Source organism: Ptychodera flava (genome assembly GCF_041260155.1).
Source record: "Ptychodera flava strain L36383 chromosome 3 unlocalized genomic scaffold, AS_Pfla_20210202 Scaffold_26__1_contigs__length_13983176_pilon, whole genome shotgun sequence".
Classification (NCBI taxonomy): domain Eukaryota; kingdom Metazoa; phylum Hemichordata; class Enteropneusta; family Ptychoderidae; genus Ptychodera; species Ptychodera flava.
The window spans coordinates 2,606,451-2,623,765 of NW_027248280.1; the positions used below are offsets into that span (position 1 = coordinate 2,606,451).

The window sequence follows — 17,315 nt, forward strand, 5'->3', positions numbered from 1 at the left end:
GTGGCTGTATTTCGGAGGGTTGGTTCCATTGGACATGAGAATTTGCAAATAGTCATCCGTGGTTTGCGCATAATGGGGATTTGCTGTTCTATTTCATTGCTTGAAGGCACCTAATTGACATGTAGAGTACAGTATATATATTATAATACCCAGTCCAGTGTTTGAAAATCTCAAGATAATATTATTGTCATGTGCATCACGACTTTGGTAAGTCTGCCTGTTTTGTTTGTAATTGCAATTTTCCAGAGATTTTTGTTTTGATAATCAAAACATTAACTGTTACCGTTTGCTGTCCTAAATACTAACTACCATAGTATAAGCACTTTAAGTTTATAATGTTCTGCATATCAGCAGTTAGTGATTTTCAACCATCACAGACAATAACAGATACATGTACACATATATTGACATCTGACACAAAGAGTATGTGTATTGTGTTATGATATGTGATGTGTGAATCTAAAGTACCCGGTACGTAATTTTTACATTTGTGAATCCTATTCTACTGGCCACATATTCTTCATGTTTGAAGTCGATTAATTTTTTTTTATGAGGAAATTGATAGTGACAGACAGTCTCTTTCTTTTTTTTATGGCAGTATATAAATTGAAAATTTGATCTGTGCAAAAGTAGAATATGACCACGTTGTACATGCTAATTCGTATTCTCTATAAAGTCTCAAAGCCCTTGAGAGCAGTTCTGTACATGCAGTTGGGCAGGTTAGATGAAATTTTGAAAGGAATCTAGAAATCCAATAACACCACATGACACTAACGTAAAGTTGTATGTGTACATCTGAGGCAGCCTGGTGCCTGGGAATGCACTCCTGCAATCCTGTACTTCCTAAAAATCACAGTTGGTTAGTAGGTGATGTGTCATTGCTAGCAATATAGCTTGGTAAATCAGAGCCTGGTTCAAGCAGGTCAGGACTGAAGGAATGTAGATGTGATGCACGGACCATTAGCATTTATTATTGACATGGGCAAGAGGAAAATCAAAAATTAACAGGCAAGGTGGAACTGAGCATATTAGTTAAGCATTCCTCTCGCCTGAGTCCATTAATAAGTGTTCATCATCAGCGCTTTGCCCTATATTCTCATTATAATACATGTACCAACAAATCAAGTTTATCCACATTTTTAATAAAAGTCTTTTGTGCGAAATACTGTTTTGTACCGGAACGTGAACAAGCAACTTTGTGAAATGTACAGAACAATGATGGCTGTGTTAGCTCTCAGTTTGTGCTAGAATGATACCAGGTCATACTCATATCTGTTCACTTGGGTTTTATCTTCATTTGTGAAATGCCTAGACATTGTCAATGTCAAGTCAGCCACCCCTCTAAAAATTTTTAAAAATGCACATAACAAAAGTTAGCTCATGGTCAAGATAAGATGAAGTGTATGATGGTGAGAATTACACTATGTTCCCTTCTGTATTGAGTCTCTGTGGCTAGCGCACTTAATATGAGCAAATTTCATCTGCTGCTAATTCTGTGGAACATTTTTTCAAAGTAGTGAAAATTGGTTCAATTATATTGCTGTATTATCCTGTAGAAGATTAACTGAATTCAACTTTATGCTTTTTCTCATGTTTTGCAAATAGTCGTAAATATCCATTTTATTATTGCACGCGTTCATGGGCTTGAAAACAACCTGTACTGGTACATACCAAGTATTAATTTCAATAATCAGGCACATGGCATGGCCCTGTTTGAGCAATGACTGTGTCTCAGAATAATAACTTATCTACTACAAGGCACATTATTATAGTATCTTGGATAAGGTTTTAAAACAAACACCGGCAGAAATATTGCTCGGCTCATAAGAAAAATGTGAATGTCACAAAAAAGTGTACAAGCACTGTGTATATGTCAGTGGTAAATACAGTTATGTTTTTCATAGTTCATGTGAAGATTCAGTAGAATTGTCCACTTCTCAGAATATAATTACCCTTCAGTGTGCATGATTGTATTTGTTTTAAGGTGTGGCTACATCATTGTTATTGTACACAGAATTCTACAGTCTTTACTAAATCTCATACAAGGAAGGTCACTTCCCAGTACACAGGTACCAGACCTGGTTCCATGCCAAACACACTTAACTAGGGTTACATTAATTATAAAGGGAATTAAATTTTTCCTCAAACAAAATCAATATGAAAGCACATCAGTTCATGTTCATGTACCCATGTCCACCAGCAGGGATAGTACATGTAGGATGAATGCATAACAGGATTAATGTCAAACAATGAAGAAACTAGAAAGAGGATCTCGGCATACTACAAAGAGGTAAATATGTTTTCAAAGGTAGTGGAAGGCCAGTCTTTGTTCAGGTTATTGGATTGGCCAGTGCGTTAGTATGTAAGTGCAGATAATATAGGTAGTGAGGCGTACGAACTATTACATTTGTGTGATAAACAGCGAGAGGGCCGGGACCACTGATAACATTGCAGTCTGCAGAGGTAGTACAGAGTTTTTAAATTTGACATCGGTTCCAGGGACCAACATAGACAAACAAGCCAGTCAGATATCAGACATGAATCATTAAATTGCAATGCCACAATGCAGACACTGTAATTATTGTCATTGCAGGGAGTGTATTTAGGTACACTGTCTACTCAAAGAGATCAGTGTACGTCAATCATGAGATGCAAATTAGTGTTCTCCAGTATCATGTACATGTGTATTGTATTTATTTATGTACAAATACAAGGTATGTGTGTGTGTGTGTGTCTGTGTCTGTGTACCGGTATGTATGTATACTGTACATGTATATACTATACCGGTATACCAGTATGTATGTGTGTACAATGTACCGGTATGTATGTGTACATACTGTATTGTATACTATATTTGTATGTAGGTATGTATGTGTGTATGTATGTACGTATGCATGCATATTGTATGTGTGTGTCTGTGTATTGGTTTGTATGTGCAATACATACATACCGGTATATAACATGTGTATGGTATGTACTACAGTATACATGCATACATTTTATTTTAACAAAATCTACATTGTTTTGTTTTTGTAATTTCTTTGTTTGTAAAATGTATTTTGTTTTCAAAAGCAGCCACAGCAATGCTTTCTTACAGTGTACATGTAACGGTACTGTACAATGTACCAGTACGTCCAGTAATGCTTTCATCCATGATCAAGAGAGACAACAGTTATATGACGGCCAGTTAGCCAATCAATCATTATGTTATCAGCACAGACAATGCAGTGTATGTGAAACCAAAACCTTGTGAAATTCATCAAAGTGGGTATTTTTCTTTGAGTCATTACAGCTCTATACAGTTTATGCACAGACAATATAACGTAATGGTTTATCAAAACCTTTGTTAAAATTTTTTATTTGATTTATTCTTTTCTCATGCAAATGACACCCGGCATTTTGTTCAATATGACGGAAAGTGTAACTTAATTTTGACCAGTAATAATCAATAAATAGTTGGAGTGAAGCAGTGATCCTACTTAAATCAAATATGGTGTTGTAATTTTAATTGGTTGTCAAGTACTGGATAGAGTGTATGTGTGGTTTTTAAAGTGTGATGAGTCATGATGTAAACATTCAGTTAGTATGGACATGAACTTCAAACTGAGGATGTTCACAGTTTTGCTGTCTTTTAGTAGTTCAGAAAGACTGGCCCCTGTCGCTTGGCTTTTCACTGCGGCAATTACTAGCTTAGGGCCGCCGCATATACCCAACGATCTTCACAACAGCCTATCACCAATGCAACAGTCTGCTGAAGTTTATTCCTTCAATGTACTCTGTTTTGGTATCTATGTACCAACACACATGGAGCAGTTCTATAGTTCATTTCCAACAGATATTGATACATGTGTGAAGAGCAAGATATAATCTGTGTGTACATCCAAACATACATGTACCATACAATATATGTAGATACATGTACATGTATCTGTTTTTCCAGGTATTTTAGAAGAACATTTGTGAAAATAAGTTAAGATCCAGTCAAGATTTTTAATATGAAACTATGTTGCTGAAGAAACCAATTGTTTGTGAATAAATGTTTATATTTTTTATTTCAGATCATCATTTCACATTATCTAAATACCTGTTTTTGTCATCTTCATTTATTTTTAGTGAATATAAGTTATATCTTCTCTTAAATAACTCAAAGGTTGTGCATGCGTACTGTATGTTCCCTTCACATAGTGTGTTGTCTACATTGTGAATACATGTTAGTTTTGCTGTGTGTTCAGTTATGTAGCACTAGTTCTCCCTATCTCATAAACAGGGGCCAAAGGCTTCGCAAGGTCTCGGAGGCTGAAAATGACAGTAAGACAAAGACCAACACCATTCGTGTGGCGGCCGGCAACAGTATGTTTTATACCAAGGTAAAATCCACAGCTCCTTGGGTGAATGGTCACAGAAACTATTTGAATGTTCTATTTGATACTCTGGTTTTGTTCATACTATCATGGCATGTCATTCGTCAGTTCAATTCTTCCAAGTCTTCACTTTATGTTCCTCAATAAAAGACCCAATAAAATAACTCATTTCTTTTATGTTGATTTTCTTCACATTTTCCACTATCAGTCATAACATGTTGGTTGGCTTAGTATCTTGGTGGATTGTTTTCTAACACTTCCCGTTGTGCGTGAAATTCTCCTCGGCGAGGCTGTCATTCCATGCTTTCCCTTGGTTTAGTATCGGCCAAGTTCTCCCGTGCTTTAAATTACACGTCATTCAGTGATGTTCTCATATTTTGTGGTGATAAAGTCTAATCCATAAACCATAAACTTAAATGCAAAGAATACACTAACTTCAGTGTGGACTTAGGTATGAGGTACATTGAATTTACTAATTGTATGAATACTGTTGTTCTTGGTGTGAACAGCGCCACCACACAAGACCTATGGAATTTACTTTGTTTCTTGTCAATTTCATTTGTGGTCGTGGTGTACCTATTGTTTCTATGAATTAACCATCAATATTATAACCATAAGTATTGTAATTACGTGCACAAAAGAAGTATGCATGGGAAGCTACATATATTTACAATACATCTTTCGGTAGACTGTCCCATATTCTTATAGAGGTTAATTAACAGTTTGATGTTTCAAAATTACAACCTATTACCAGTTTGAAATCACTGGCCAAGGATACATGTAATTTGACACTCTGTAATATTCTTTGAACAGTTTAAATTTCATTATTTGCACCATTTCCTCTCAAACTCAAGTTTCCATGACAGTAATCTCCAAAATGTGAGAGAGCGATGACCTGTCAGTGTCATCATGTCAGTACACTGGCTATGATTGGCTGTCATGTATCAATGGCTTGGCATACAATACAAACCTGACAAATTTAGAACACGTATCATCTCAACTATTTCACTCTCAGAATATCATCTATGTTATTTTCCATTGACCTCCCTGGTCTTAGAGGTCATGCACATTAATATGCCAAATGTCACTTTGCTTATTTCCATTACTTGGCTGTTTTAATGAGCGAAACAAAAATGTAAATTGTAAATGCATGTAGCTTCTCCCAGTCTCAAAGTTGCAGAAAATCGTGTACTACGTTCTCTCTTGACCTCCGTGGACACAAAGGTCATGCATTCCTTGAGACAGATCGGTGTTGACTTGTAATCTCGGCATCTAAGCTCTGCTCAGTAAGAATGTAAAGATAGCCGCTCAAATATAACAGCAAGTGGCTTGTTTCTGTTGAAATCTTGCTGACATCTGTACTTGGCTACATGTTCAGCATTATTTACCGTTACAATGTCCAAGGCTGCTTTAAAAGTGCTGTCACAGTTTGTAAAATGTTACCATTGCCGTTAAAGGCCAGCATACATACATATGATCATCAATTTTCAAATCTTTTGTCACAATTTACGCACAGATACTGGTAAATGTAAATCCTACCTTTTCTATATATGAGTCAGATCCATATCCAGGGACATTTGGCTGAGATGGTTAAGATAGAATACGCCTCGGGGATGTATATTGAGACTCAAGCTTTTACAATACTCATTCTTAAAACTCTTGGAGTAACTGATTTAACTGGCATACTTTTTTTGAAAATTGATAGAGATACACGGGGTTGAGCGCCACTTTGGATTTCAAATATCGGTAAATAAGGTAATTTGTTTACTCTTGTCACAAAATCTGCAGAATTCTGCATTCTGACCCCAGATTTTCATTCTTGAGTTTGATTATTGAATGGTTTGAATTCTCCTTACGGAAATTGAAGCAAAAGTCTAAGTTAGTCTTTAAATTCTGAGGCATGTTCTACCTTACATAGAAGTTGGGATTTACATACTCATGTACCAGTATATTGGGTGACCATTGACTGCTGGGCTGACCCAATCAAACCGTTAAAAATTTGTGTAAGATGAGAATATTAAATACAATAATCCAAATGGATTGTCAAAATAATGAATGAGCTACACATGTGATATCTGTGACATTATGCCAGTATAGATATGATGGCAACTGTCTCATTCCTGAATTATTTCAAGAGAATTGAGACATATATTGAAAGCAGGGCACAAGATATTACTGTCAATACACAGGTGAAATCAAAGGAACTCATGATCGAATTTAGATTTTATACTTAGGCTTAACCGATACATGCAGTCACAGACTGTTGTATAGATGTCATACTATCATACGTGTACTGTGACTGGTGTTTACTTATGATTGTCACTTTCATTAAAACACTAATCAGGAATACAGGACAGCTTTCCATTCTCTATACATTGCATACAGGTACAAACACTGCTAACAACATTCAATCATACCTGTACATAATTAACATTTATTACCCCGTATGTACTAATACCGGTACTTGCGTCTGCAAAGATGTCCAAGCTATGTGTTTTCAAACGCTGTCATTTGTTGTAATACTTGCTAGGTATACATGCACATGTATGTAATTGCTGTATAACTATGAATGCTAACCATGGGTGTTTACTGAATTATATTTGTGTATTTATTTGTTTGCTTATCTGTTTGTTTGTTTGTTTGTTTGTGAGTTTGATTGATAACAACTGTTTAGTTAATTGAATCACACCCCTACTGCGAGCTCTCCGAGTGGTTTCTCCCCATTCAACATAAAAATGTTTGTAGTGACTTTGACTGGCTTTGATGGACTAATACAAATGAAAGGGGAGGGGTGACATTATCTGGTAGGAATGCCAGTCAGAATTTTCTGTTCATGTGATTGGAAATTTATTTGTGTGTGTAAACAAAGATGTCATCATTGTATGTTTTGTTTGCATCAGTGTGTTTGTTTTTGTGTACATGTGTTATTGTTGGTGTGTGATGTGTACGTGTGAGTGAGTCCCAAAGATGAGAGCAATATATTTATCAAGCTGCCTGTGCAGTAACCATACCGCATCAAACAATACTGCATTTATTTGAAAGGAAAGCAAAAACTATTTCCTTTTTTTAAAGAGATATCTTGTTTATTCTGCGTACTGTGCTGTACATGTATGCCTGCAAACCCTACACTGTCGTCATGCAGTCTGTCAATAGAAGCATCACTGTACATGGCCATGAATACACAGGTGCATTCCTGCATGGCACTCATCAAGAGATGAAGTCCTTTACTGTATTTATCATGCAATAACAACAACAACACTCAGTATAGGTACTCAAAGCATAGATTCTTGATCACCTTAAAACAGAGCAAGTCATGCTGCAGCCTTTTCAATCATACTTATATAGGGTGTCAATCTGTACATGATGTCATTGGTCACCAGGGTTCAGAGTTCAAAGGTCAACAGTGTGTGAGATTTTGTCAAGCAGAGTTACTGGTATTTTGCCATGTAAATGACGCTCATATTTCTTTCCTCTCCATCTTTCTGTCTTTCAGGTTCCATTGCATAGAATAGATACCAATGTACGTAGTAGTGGTAATGTAGATCAGACTAGTAACAGGACAAGTGCCTTCACGCGGACACAAGCCAGTGTAAGAATTAAGAAAATGGCTGCGTAAGTACACTTCACAGGCTTACTTTCCGTACTTATGCCTTACCCCATTAACATTTCCGTAGTACTGTATTTTATGTAGCCTAGAGCAAGTTTGGTTTCATAACGATGTAAGTTGACAATTATGAAATATGAAATTGAGCAGTGGCCAAATATTCACAGATGAACCAAAACCCTTGAATGAATGCATCCTCTATCAAGGCGACGGTATTATGAGATACCTGATATTTATTCCATTTTATACAAATTCATAAATTAATTCCTTGTGTCTCTAATGCATACGTACAGTGATAGAAGAACCATTTGGTGATAGTAAAAGATTTTTGAATTTCAAGATGCACTTTACATGTAACTTCCATTTGGTAATTACTGACTAAGTTGTGGTTTGTCTGAGAATTGAGCATTGAGTCTGTTGATTCATACCTTTTAGAGTGTGTTGTTGAAAGTAATAAAAACAAAACTATTCTGTCATAACTAGGTTATTAGTGCGCACTATTGTCACTGACCATTTCACGTTTCTTTATCTTTTTCCAGCTATCACGACGGCTCAATTAGATTTCCTAAACTAAATGAATGTGCTCACTTCCATTATGAGAATGTAGAGTTTGGACAAGTGCAGGTAAGAACCACAAAGCAAACAAAAGTAGCTACGAGTGTATGGTTTTCACTTTCTTTTCTCTGGTAAAAGTAGAATGGGACAAATATAAAATGACATCTTTTGCTGTACATTATTTGCATCAACAATGAAAAAAGAGGTATAGTTGTTCATTGCAAATATCACTATTTGTGAATATATTCAATGAGCAAAGGTGTTCAACACGTGCTTGTTCCAAATGAACATGGTAAGACACATTTTCAGCGATTGATTTCATTGGTTTGATCACCAGGTGCTAATATGTAATGAATCTGATGACGAGGCACTGCCGCCCAATCACTACTACACAGTCCAAGTTACTTGCCAAAAGAAGAAATGGACGTTGAAGAGGTGCTACGAAGACTTTAGAGTCTTGGACAAACACTTGCATCGCTGTATCTTTGATAGGAGGTACAGTCAGCTGGTTGAGTTGCCCAAGGGAGAGGCTGTTACTGGCAACCATGAGGTACGGTTCATGATTTATCCATTGCCATATATACCAGTACAGGTATACTGATGGCACAAATACAGTGACATGATTGGTAGCGATGTGGAAACCACCGTACAATATTCTTGATATGGCACAGTTGAAACACGCGCAAGCTGTCAGCTAGAGAAAAATTCCTATTTTGACGTCTCATGTCAGTTTCAATATACTGTACTGGGTTTTGACCATTTCACTCCAAACTGTATATGCACTCTCTATTGCTTGTGCATATACTTTGAAGTGGTCAAAACCTCAAACTGTCGCTGAGTGTTGTTGATTGCTAAGTTAATGAGAGCGTCACCATTGAAAGGGTCATTATGTACCGACTTTTTGTAGTCGTTCTTAAAGACAGTGTGATATCTGTGTAAATATTCTGACGGAACACATTATTTGATGGATGCAGTGGAAGTTGTACTCTTGTCAATCCTGCAAACAAGAGCAAACAATACTCATTCAATATACCGTAGAACTGATCCTAATGATGTAATACTTCATTATTGATGTTGAAAGACAAAAGATTTAAAAAATTACTCTGCCAGAATCAATGAAATTTGTAGTTTGTTACAACCAATTATTTCTGTAAAAACAATAAAAATCATATATCAAAGGATCTCACCACAAGCTGTAGTCATAAAGACAGATGCACAAGACAAAATTTGTCCAAATAGCATAGCGGCAGCAACAAATATTGTGTCCAACTATATGTAGTACCAATCTTGCAATTGATCTGCACTATGGCATTTAACCCTTTGAGTGCAGCTGTAATTTTTCCCTCCAAAATTTTAGTGCACAATTTTATCAGTTTTAAAAAATTTTCTGTAATTTCTTTGATAATTGTGGACCAAATGGACACTGCATTTCATAGACTAAAGTTTTTAGTCCCCACGGACACCGTCCGGGGGGACTTACGGGTTTGGTCATGTCTTTGCGTCAGTGCGTCCGTCCGTGCATCCGTCCGTTCACGCAGATATCTCAGAGATGCCTGGAGCGATTTCATTCAAACTTGATACAAGGATTACTTCATATGTCATACATATGCACGTTGATTTGTTTTCTGATACAATCCAATATGGCCGCCAGGCGGCCATTTTGTTACGATTTTTTCATGTACGGAGCCATAACTGAGGCACATCTCAACTGATTCTATTCAAAGTTGGTACAAGGACATTGACCTATATCATACATATGCACATCAATTTGTTACACGATATGATCCAATATGGTTGCAGGCGGCCATTTTGTTTCAATTTTTTCATGTACAGAGCCATAAATCATGCACGTTTCTACCGATTTTATTCAAAGTTGGTACAAGGACATTGACCTATGTCATGCATATCCACATTGATTTGTTTTGTGATACGATCCAATATGGCCGCATGGCGGCCATTTTGTTATGATTATTTCATGTACAGAGCCATAACTCAGGCACATCTGAACTGATTTTATTCAAAGTTGGTACAAAGACATTGACTTATATCATACATATGCACTTCAATTTGTTTCACGATATAATCCAATATGGCCGCATGGCGGCCATTTTGTTACAATTTTTTCATGTACGGAGCCATAACTCAGGCATGTCTTAACCGATTTTATTAAAAGTTTGCACAAGGACATTGACCCATGTCATGCATATGCACATCAATTTGTTTCACAATGTGATCCAATATGGCCGCATGGCGGCCATTTTGTTACAATTTTTTCATGTCCTTAGCCATAACTCAGGCAGGTCTAAACAAATTGTACTGCATCAAACTTTACCGGTGATAATCTGTCAGTGTTACAATAGGATGCAAAAATGTTTGGCAGCATCCTGTTTATAAGTACTAATTGATTATAATGACCTTTTGTAATTAGTGTGGCGGCTTACATTGGTTTCATGTTTTCACCACCATAGAACTTATTTTTGACCATTAAGCCCCATCTGTATCGCAGTATTTTTCATCACAGACCTAATTAATGGAGAGGACTTTTTCCTCTCAGAGGACTTGTAATTAAAGTACAAGTGGGGACTGTGTCATTGTCAATGACTTGTTTATCAAAATTTTGGCAAAAATCTGAAAAAATTGACTGGTGTATATTTTATAGAGGTGACAAAAATTGACTTTGGCGCTCAAAGGGTTAACTACTCTGTTATCACGTTGGTCGTCAGAAAAGAAACGGGGTTATCAAAGTTGTTCAATGGCCAATACTATCACACAATATTCCAAGTGATGGCTAACATATCAAATCATGTGTTTTGTTCCATCACAGGCTGTCAGGTCCATCCTGTCTCACTACCTGTCTAGGTTCTCTCAGATAGCCGGTAACATGATCAACTGTGCTCCTGTCCTGAACTGGATGGAGGTAAGTTACCTGTGGTGGTGTAATTCCCAGACAAGTGCAAGAAGTAATCTTGAAATTCAACTTCTGTGTCTTTTACTTTGAGCTGTATCCGTACCTTTCCGTTTCTTCCAGTTGTGCACATGTGCTTCAAGCTCTTAGCTGTAACTTGGAATGTGATTTCCAGTATTTTTGTTTGGTTTGGAGATGACAGTTTCTTGTTCTGCTGCTAAAATCATGTTGAAATGCTTAGTGTTCCACTCATCTACTAAGATTTGTCTGTGTGTTACACCCCATGTAATACACACACAAAGAATTAATTTGTAGTTCTGCATACTATAAGGAGAAAAATTTCATGGATCAAAAATTACGATAGGATCATAAAAATTACACTTATTGTCCCAAATTAATCAAATATGTTTTTTTTGTTGAAACCTGCTGATCAAACCAGCTTTCAATGTGTCCAGGTCAATGTATGTGTTAATATCTGTGTCTTAAATTTGCTCGCTCATTGTTATGTGGCACCGGTGTGAACGATCACCTGCACTGTGAGTCCGCCCAAACCCTCCATAGTTTCTGAGACGTCCCTGCTATAAATGAATGTTAGATAACATACATCTCCGTGGAACTGTGAATTGTTAATGACAAATTAGTATAATATTGTAATGACACATGAGAGCGAAAAGTTGTTCTTTTAACTGTGCTGAGTTCATTCTTTCTTTGAGAAAAATCTATTTACTTGAATCAGTGTGTCACGACAACAACTGTATTTGCTAACTTTTGTGTATCAGTAATGCCAAGGTGTACATTCAAACCACAGCAAACAATCACAAAGTTTGAATTATTGACATATATCGTATGACTAATGTATCCTCCTTCATTGTCAACATGATTAACACTTTCATTATCATCATTTGTTTGTCAGTTATTTTCATTACAATAAACATAATATTATCCTCTCAATTTAACCATACTGACAAAGTATAATTGAATTTATTACAACCAAGTTCACATTTAGGATCCTGTCACACCTTGAAGATTTAACCAACGCGTGCAGACGTACCAAAATCTCCAGCTTGCTTAACTATTTTTCAATTTTGAGCGTATACATAGCGTATTCATAACATACTCATAGGATAAAAATACGTTTTAGGTACGCTGGACAATTATCTTGACATATTTTTACTTACGAGTAACGTACAAGTAACATGTGTGAACGTGTGTCAACGAGCCCATAATCTACCTACAGCTTATGACCTGCGTGTGTGGGACGTATGAGCTATATGCTAGCATAGATCAAAAAGTTATTGTGCACGCACAAAAGTTTTGGAGGACCTTGCCGTACTACAACGTACAGCAGTGTGCTTCAGCGTGCTCTTAACTTATACAAAACTTACCAGTAACGTATTCGACGAACACCCAACATAATCGCCAAATTTTTCATATGTTGGCATACGCTGGCTAAATCGTCAAGGTGTGACAGGACCATTAGGGGTTAAATAAATGAAATGTAAGAACAGTATGAAATAACATGATTATGAGGTCTTTGTCATTCTGAAGTGAGATATCCGGCCAACAGATAGTAGATTTCTAATGTAATGAAACAAAATACTAGTAAGAGAAATAACGTAACACTAACTAAATACAACTTCATTTAGATAACTTTGTTATTGTGCTCACCTTCTCAACCACATCATACACAATATCAGGTCACCATTTCTGAACTTCCCATAGATATGAAAATGTGTATCCCAGTCACCTAGAAGTTACGATAATTAGTAGGCAGTTTCAACCTGAGAGCGAGAGAATCCACTGACAGTGATGCTTTTCCATAATGTATAACTTCTTACAGCACTGCTAAACTCTGATGTGCCCTGCATGAAACTCAGAAAAATCCATTTTTTCTGAACTTGATGAGAATATCTTTTAACTTCTATGAGAATACCGTCTGATAGACTCTGTTCTTCACACTCCGAAATGTTTTTACAACGAATCAGAATCCCACTCTACTTGGGAAAGGCAGCTGTCTGTGAAAATATTTGTTACTTTGATCTAAATTTTTCTAGTCTGTAATGTTGCCTTGCTAACTTTAAATGCAACTCTCATTTCTTCATCAATCTTGGTTTTCTTTCCCCAATCATTCCTCTTAATCCTGCCATAAAGATGGATAGCTATGGATACCATTGCCAGGTAACCAACCGCTCATCATCATCATCATCATCATCATCATCTTTCATTCATGATACATTTTGGGTAGCATTGGTGTCTCTCTTTCTCTTCCTTCCACTGTCACCTCTGTTAGCACGGCAACTGTTACATCAACTTCTACTCGGTGGCACCTTGACCCTTGTGTTGAGTTCAGAGTTCATTGACCTCAACTGTGACATGAATACCGGCCTCACCAATAGACTTGGTGCATAAAAGGAAGTTGTGTGTCAACAGCGCCAACTAAAACGTGCATAACATTCTTTAACCCTTTCACCCCCAGTTCCCTGTATACAGGTCCAACTTTACCATAGAAAACAATGGATTTGGACAAACCATGGTGGTGAAAGGGTTAAAATGTGCCCTGTAATTCACAGTTGTGCATTAGGTCTGGTTGTTTATTCATAATCCATTCAAAGTTCTGTTTTGCAAACTGTATGGCCCTCAGCATAGTTCAGTCTACAGTGTAATTTGTCAGACTAAATTGTTACAGCCAGAAGTCCCAGATAGTTACATGATTGTGCAATTTGACCTCACCGGGAAAGTGATACAGAGTCTAGCAGATGGAGCCAATATGGATTTATTTTCTGTTCATTTTGATTTCGGCATCTTGCATTTTATTTTGAAGTTTTCTGCTTGTGTCACATTGTGACTGAATTTTGTTTAGCAGTGTCATCCCCCCCCCCCCCCCCCCATCACTTTCACAAGAAGCATATTTACCCAAAATTGTTGCATTTTGAACTTTGAACTCAACTTCAATGCATGGGTAACCGGAATGTGGAGGGAGAGAGAGAGAATGCCAATGAAGTAATTACACATCACAGTGCATGTGCATTGCAACACTGGTATAATTTAAAGTAAACTCACAGTCGTTCAGCATGAATGTTAGTGAGCACAACACTCACCATGCCAGGGCATGACTATCAACCTGTTCACCCCCCAATTCATTGTAAACAGGTCCACAATCGTTGACAACAATGAGTTTGGGCCAAACTATCATTATTAAAGGGTTAGAATGATAGGGGACAAAGCTCTGTCACTTAAATGTCAGTGTGTTTTCCTATTTAGATTGCACAAAGCAAATGGCAATTTACTGACATGTATCCATATGTACCGGTACATATAGATACATGTAGGTATTACCAGTAGACAGATATTACTGGTAGTACCAAGGAGGACATACAGTATGCTTACCTGTGATATCATGTACATGGCTTTTTCTATTGCTTTTGTTGTACATTCAAACCCCAATATGTGTAATCATTCCTATTCAAATACATGTACTGTATTTTGCTTGGAGGTACTTGTTTCGTGTCAAGACACCCACATACATGTACACACATACAGTATCTGACCAATATTTTTGGTCTGTACATAATTCATCTATATGAATATGGATGATAGAAGCTGTAGACTACTGGTATATCATTTAACTTACATTGTGTCATTGCCATACCATTTATATCCCTCATGCCGGTACAGTTCATGTTGTTTTGGGAACTCATACGTTATCTTTTTGTGGCTGGAAAAAGGGTGCTATCAAAATATGAGAGACAACTTTTTGAGAGTAAAAAAAGAAATTATGACATTAAGTCAAGCAATTTTTATGAAATGAGGTTTTGGCTTATACTTCACTGATTTGTGGGTTAACTGTGTGTATGTGTCTTGCATGAAATAGTCTTTGCAATGCAGTTCTTTCTGTTCATTTTATATGGTAGAATATTAAAGTTAATTGTGAAATTGTTCATGGAAAAGTACCCACTTGCAGAACTTGTCCTGTACATCCTGTAAAACATTCAAAAGTGCAAATGCCTCTGTTTTTGTGGTTGTCTCATTCTGTGAATTAAACCAAATCAATTTAAACTTTGAAGTCTTGACCATGATTTCGGTGTAACAAGCTCTAAACAACAGGTTTTAAGTTCATAAACCTTAGAACTATGTCCCAATGACCTTTATTAACATTAATGCTGTACTTAGTCTAACAAACTGTAAAAGTCTGTACCTGTTCCCTCAAGAAATTAGCAGATGTATAAAGAAGTGATCAAAACTTACTAGATAAGTGATAAACGATTGAATAAATAATAATAAATATATGTACAGTGAAACTTAAAAAATGTCTGTTGATATGTGTACAAACAAATTACAAACTTCCCATGCAGTTCTAGGTTTAATAACATTCCTAGTTTCGTTGACGGTAATTGTGATCATTGTGAATTAAATGTAACTGATCAAATTTTGTGCCACAATATTTTAAGTATACCGTATAGATTGGAAGACACTGTGGTGTTAGACAGTTTTTTGACTCCTTTCGTTGTACTGTAGGAAAGTACTCTTGTCAAACATTGCAGATGATCAGCACTGTACCTGTACTTCACTCACAAACACTGCAACGGCACAGTGACACTACATACAATGATGGCTCAGTCTTGTGATTCGACGCCAGAGTAACGGGCAAAACACATTACCACCCCAATTTCCATTGAGCTATTTCATATTCACCATGATGAACACAGGTGCATGGGTAACTTGATAATGACACCTGATCAGATGATGGAACTTGACCGCAAAGTAATACTGAGGTCGCAAATGTTGTGCTTATAATTAAAAATGGTTTGCTACACGGCTGCCGAAGCAAAGCAGCTACATGTATATTTGTTCATTCTAATTTCATCAAAGCATCTTTCCTCTTCACAGCTCGATAACCATGGCAATCATTTGATCGTGTCGGATGAGTCTGCCATCAACATCCCTGCCGTAGCTGCAGCTCACGTTGTGAAGAGATACGTCGCCCAGGCCAGTGATGAACTCTCATTAGAGGTAAAAATACAAACATCTGTCTTACGCGTTGTGTCATTCATTTGATGTAATGTATTTGTGTCATGAAATTTTCACTACATTTGGCAATTCATATTCATATGAGAATTAATGAGTGAATGAGGGCAGCAGAGCGTCATATATTCACTATGTATACATGTACATCCATATGTTTGTGGATTGATGTACTGTAGGCCATGATTGCATAGGAACTGCCATATCACGTAATCATGATTAAGACTAACGCTGTGTTCTCTTTTAATACAACTGAGACAGAGCTTTCTTTCTTTAGTGAGTCACAAAAAGGACACAGAAATTGTGTTTTCTCTGTTGTGCCCTTTTGTCCCATAAAGACATTTTCACATAGTGTACTGTACATCTGTGCCTCCTCAGGTTGGTGAGTTTGTGTCTGTGATTGACATGCCTCCAGTGGAAGATACCAATTGGTGGAGGGGAAAGAAGGGTTTTGAAGTGGGGTTCTTTCCAAGTCAGTGTGTGCAAGTGATTGGTGGCAAGGTGCCCACAGCTGTCATATCAAACATGCCTAAAATGCCTAAACCAGGTAAGAATCATCATGTCCACTGAGGGACCGCTCCAACAGTTTATTTAGCTTAACCAATGATACAGCAATTTCTTGACTTTAACTGTGTTATCTAATTGCAATTCTGATTCCTTCTCGGCTTTTTGTTTCCTGAAACAATTCATTGGTTCATTCATTGGTCCATCAAGGACCCCTTCATGTTTTTGTTCCTACCTACAAATTTAGCAGTCTATTGCATCAACGGGGCCAGCCCTTCTGTTGATTTGCAGGCTATCTTAACATTGGTTTAATGTAGTAGTGTGGTGAAGTCCGTAAGACCAGCGGAATAACCATTCACTTTTC

General features: G+C 36.9%; 1 protein-coding gene across 13 annotated transcripts in view; it reads left to right on the plus strand.

Moving 5' to 3' along the window:
* Positions 1-17,315, plus strand: part of LOC139125811 (rho GTPase-activating protein 32-like) — a 54,014-nt gene that overhangs the window by 18,038 nt on the left and 18,661 nt on the right. For 4 of the 13 annotated variants that reach the window (XM_070691902.1, XM_070691906.1, XM_070691903.1 and 1 more), the window contains exons 2-9: positions 4,268-4,367; positions 7,855-7,973; positions 8,505-8,589; positions 8,858-9,070; positions 11,345-11,437; positions 13,577-13,603; positions 16,313-16,435; positions 16,826-16,994. In XM_070691902.1, the coding sequence (XP_070548003.1) occupies positions 4,268-4,367; positions 7,855-7,973; positions 8,505-8,589; positions 8,858-9,070; positions 11,345-11,437; positions 13,577-13,603; positions 16,313-16,435; positions 16,826-16,994 (929 nt within the window). The remainder of the gene's footprint in view (positions 1-4,267; positions 4,368-7,854; positions 7,974-8,504; positions 8,590-8,857; positions 9,071-11,344; positions 11,438-13,576; positions 13,604-16,312; positions 16,436-16,825; positions 16,995-17,315) is intronic. The other 9 variants (XM_070691904.1, XM_070691905.1, XM_070691907.1 and 6 more) reach the window with 3 other exon arrangements.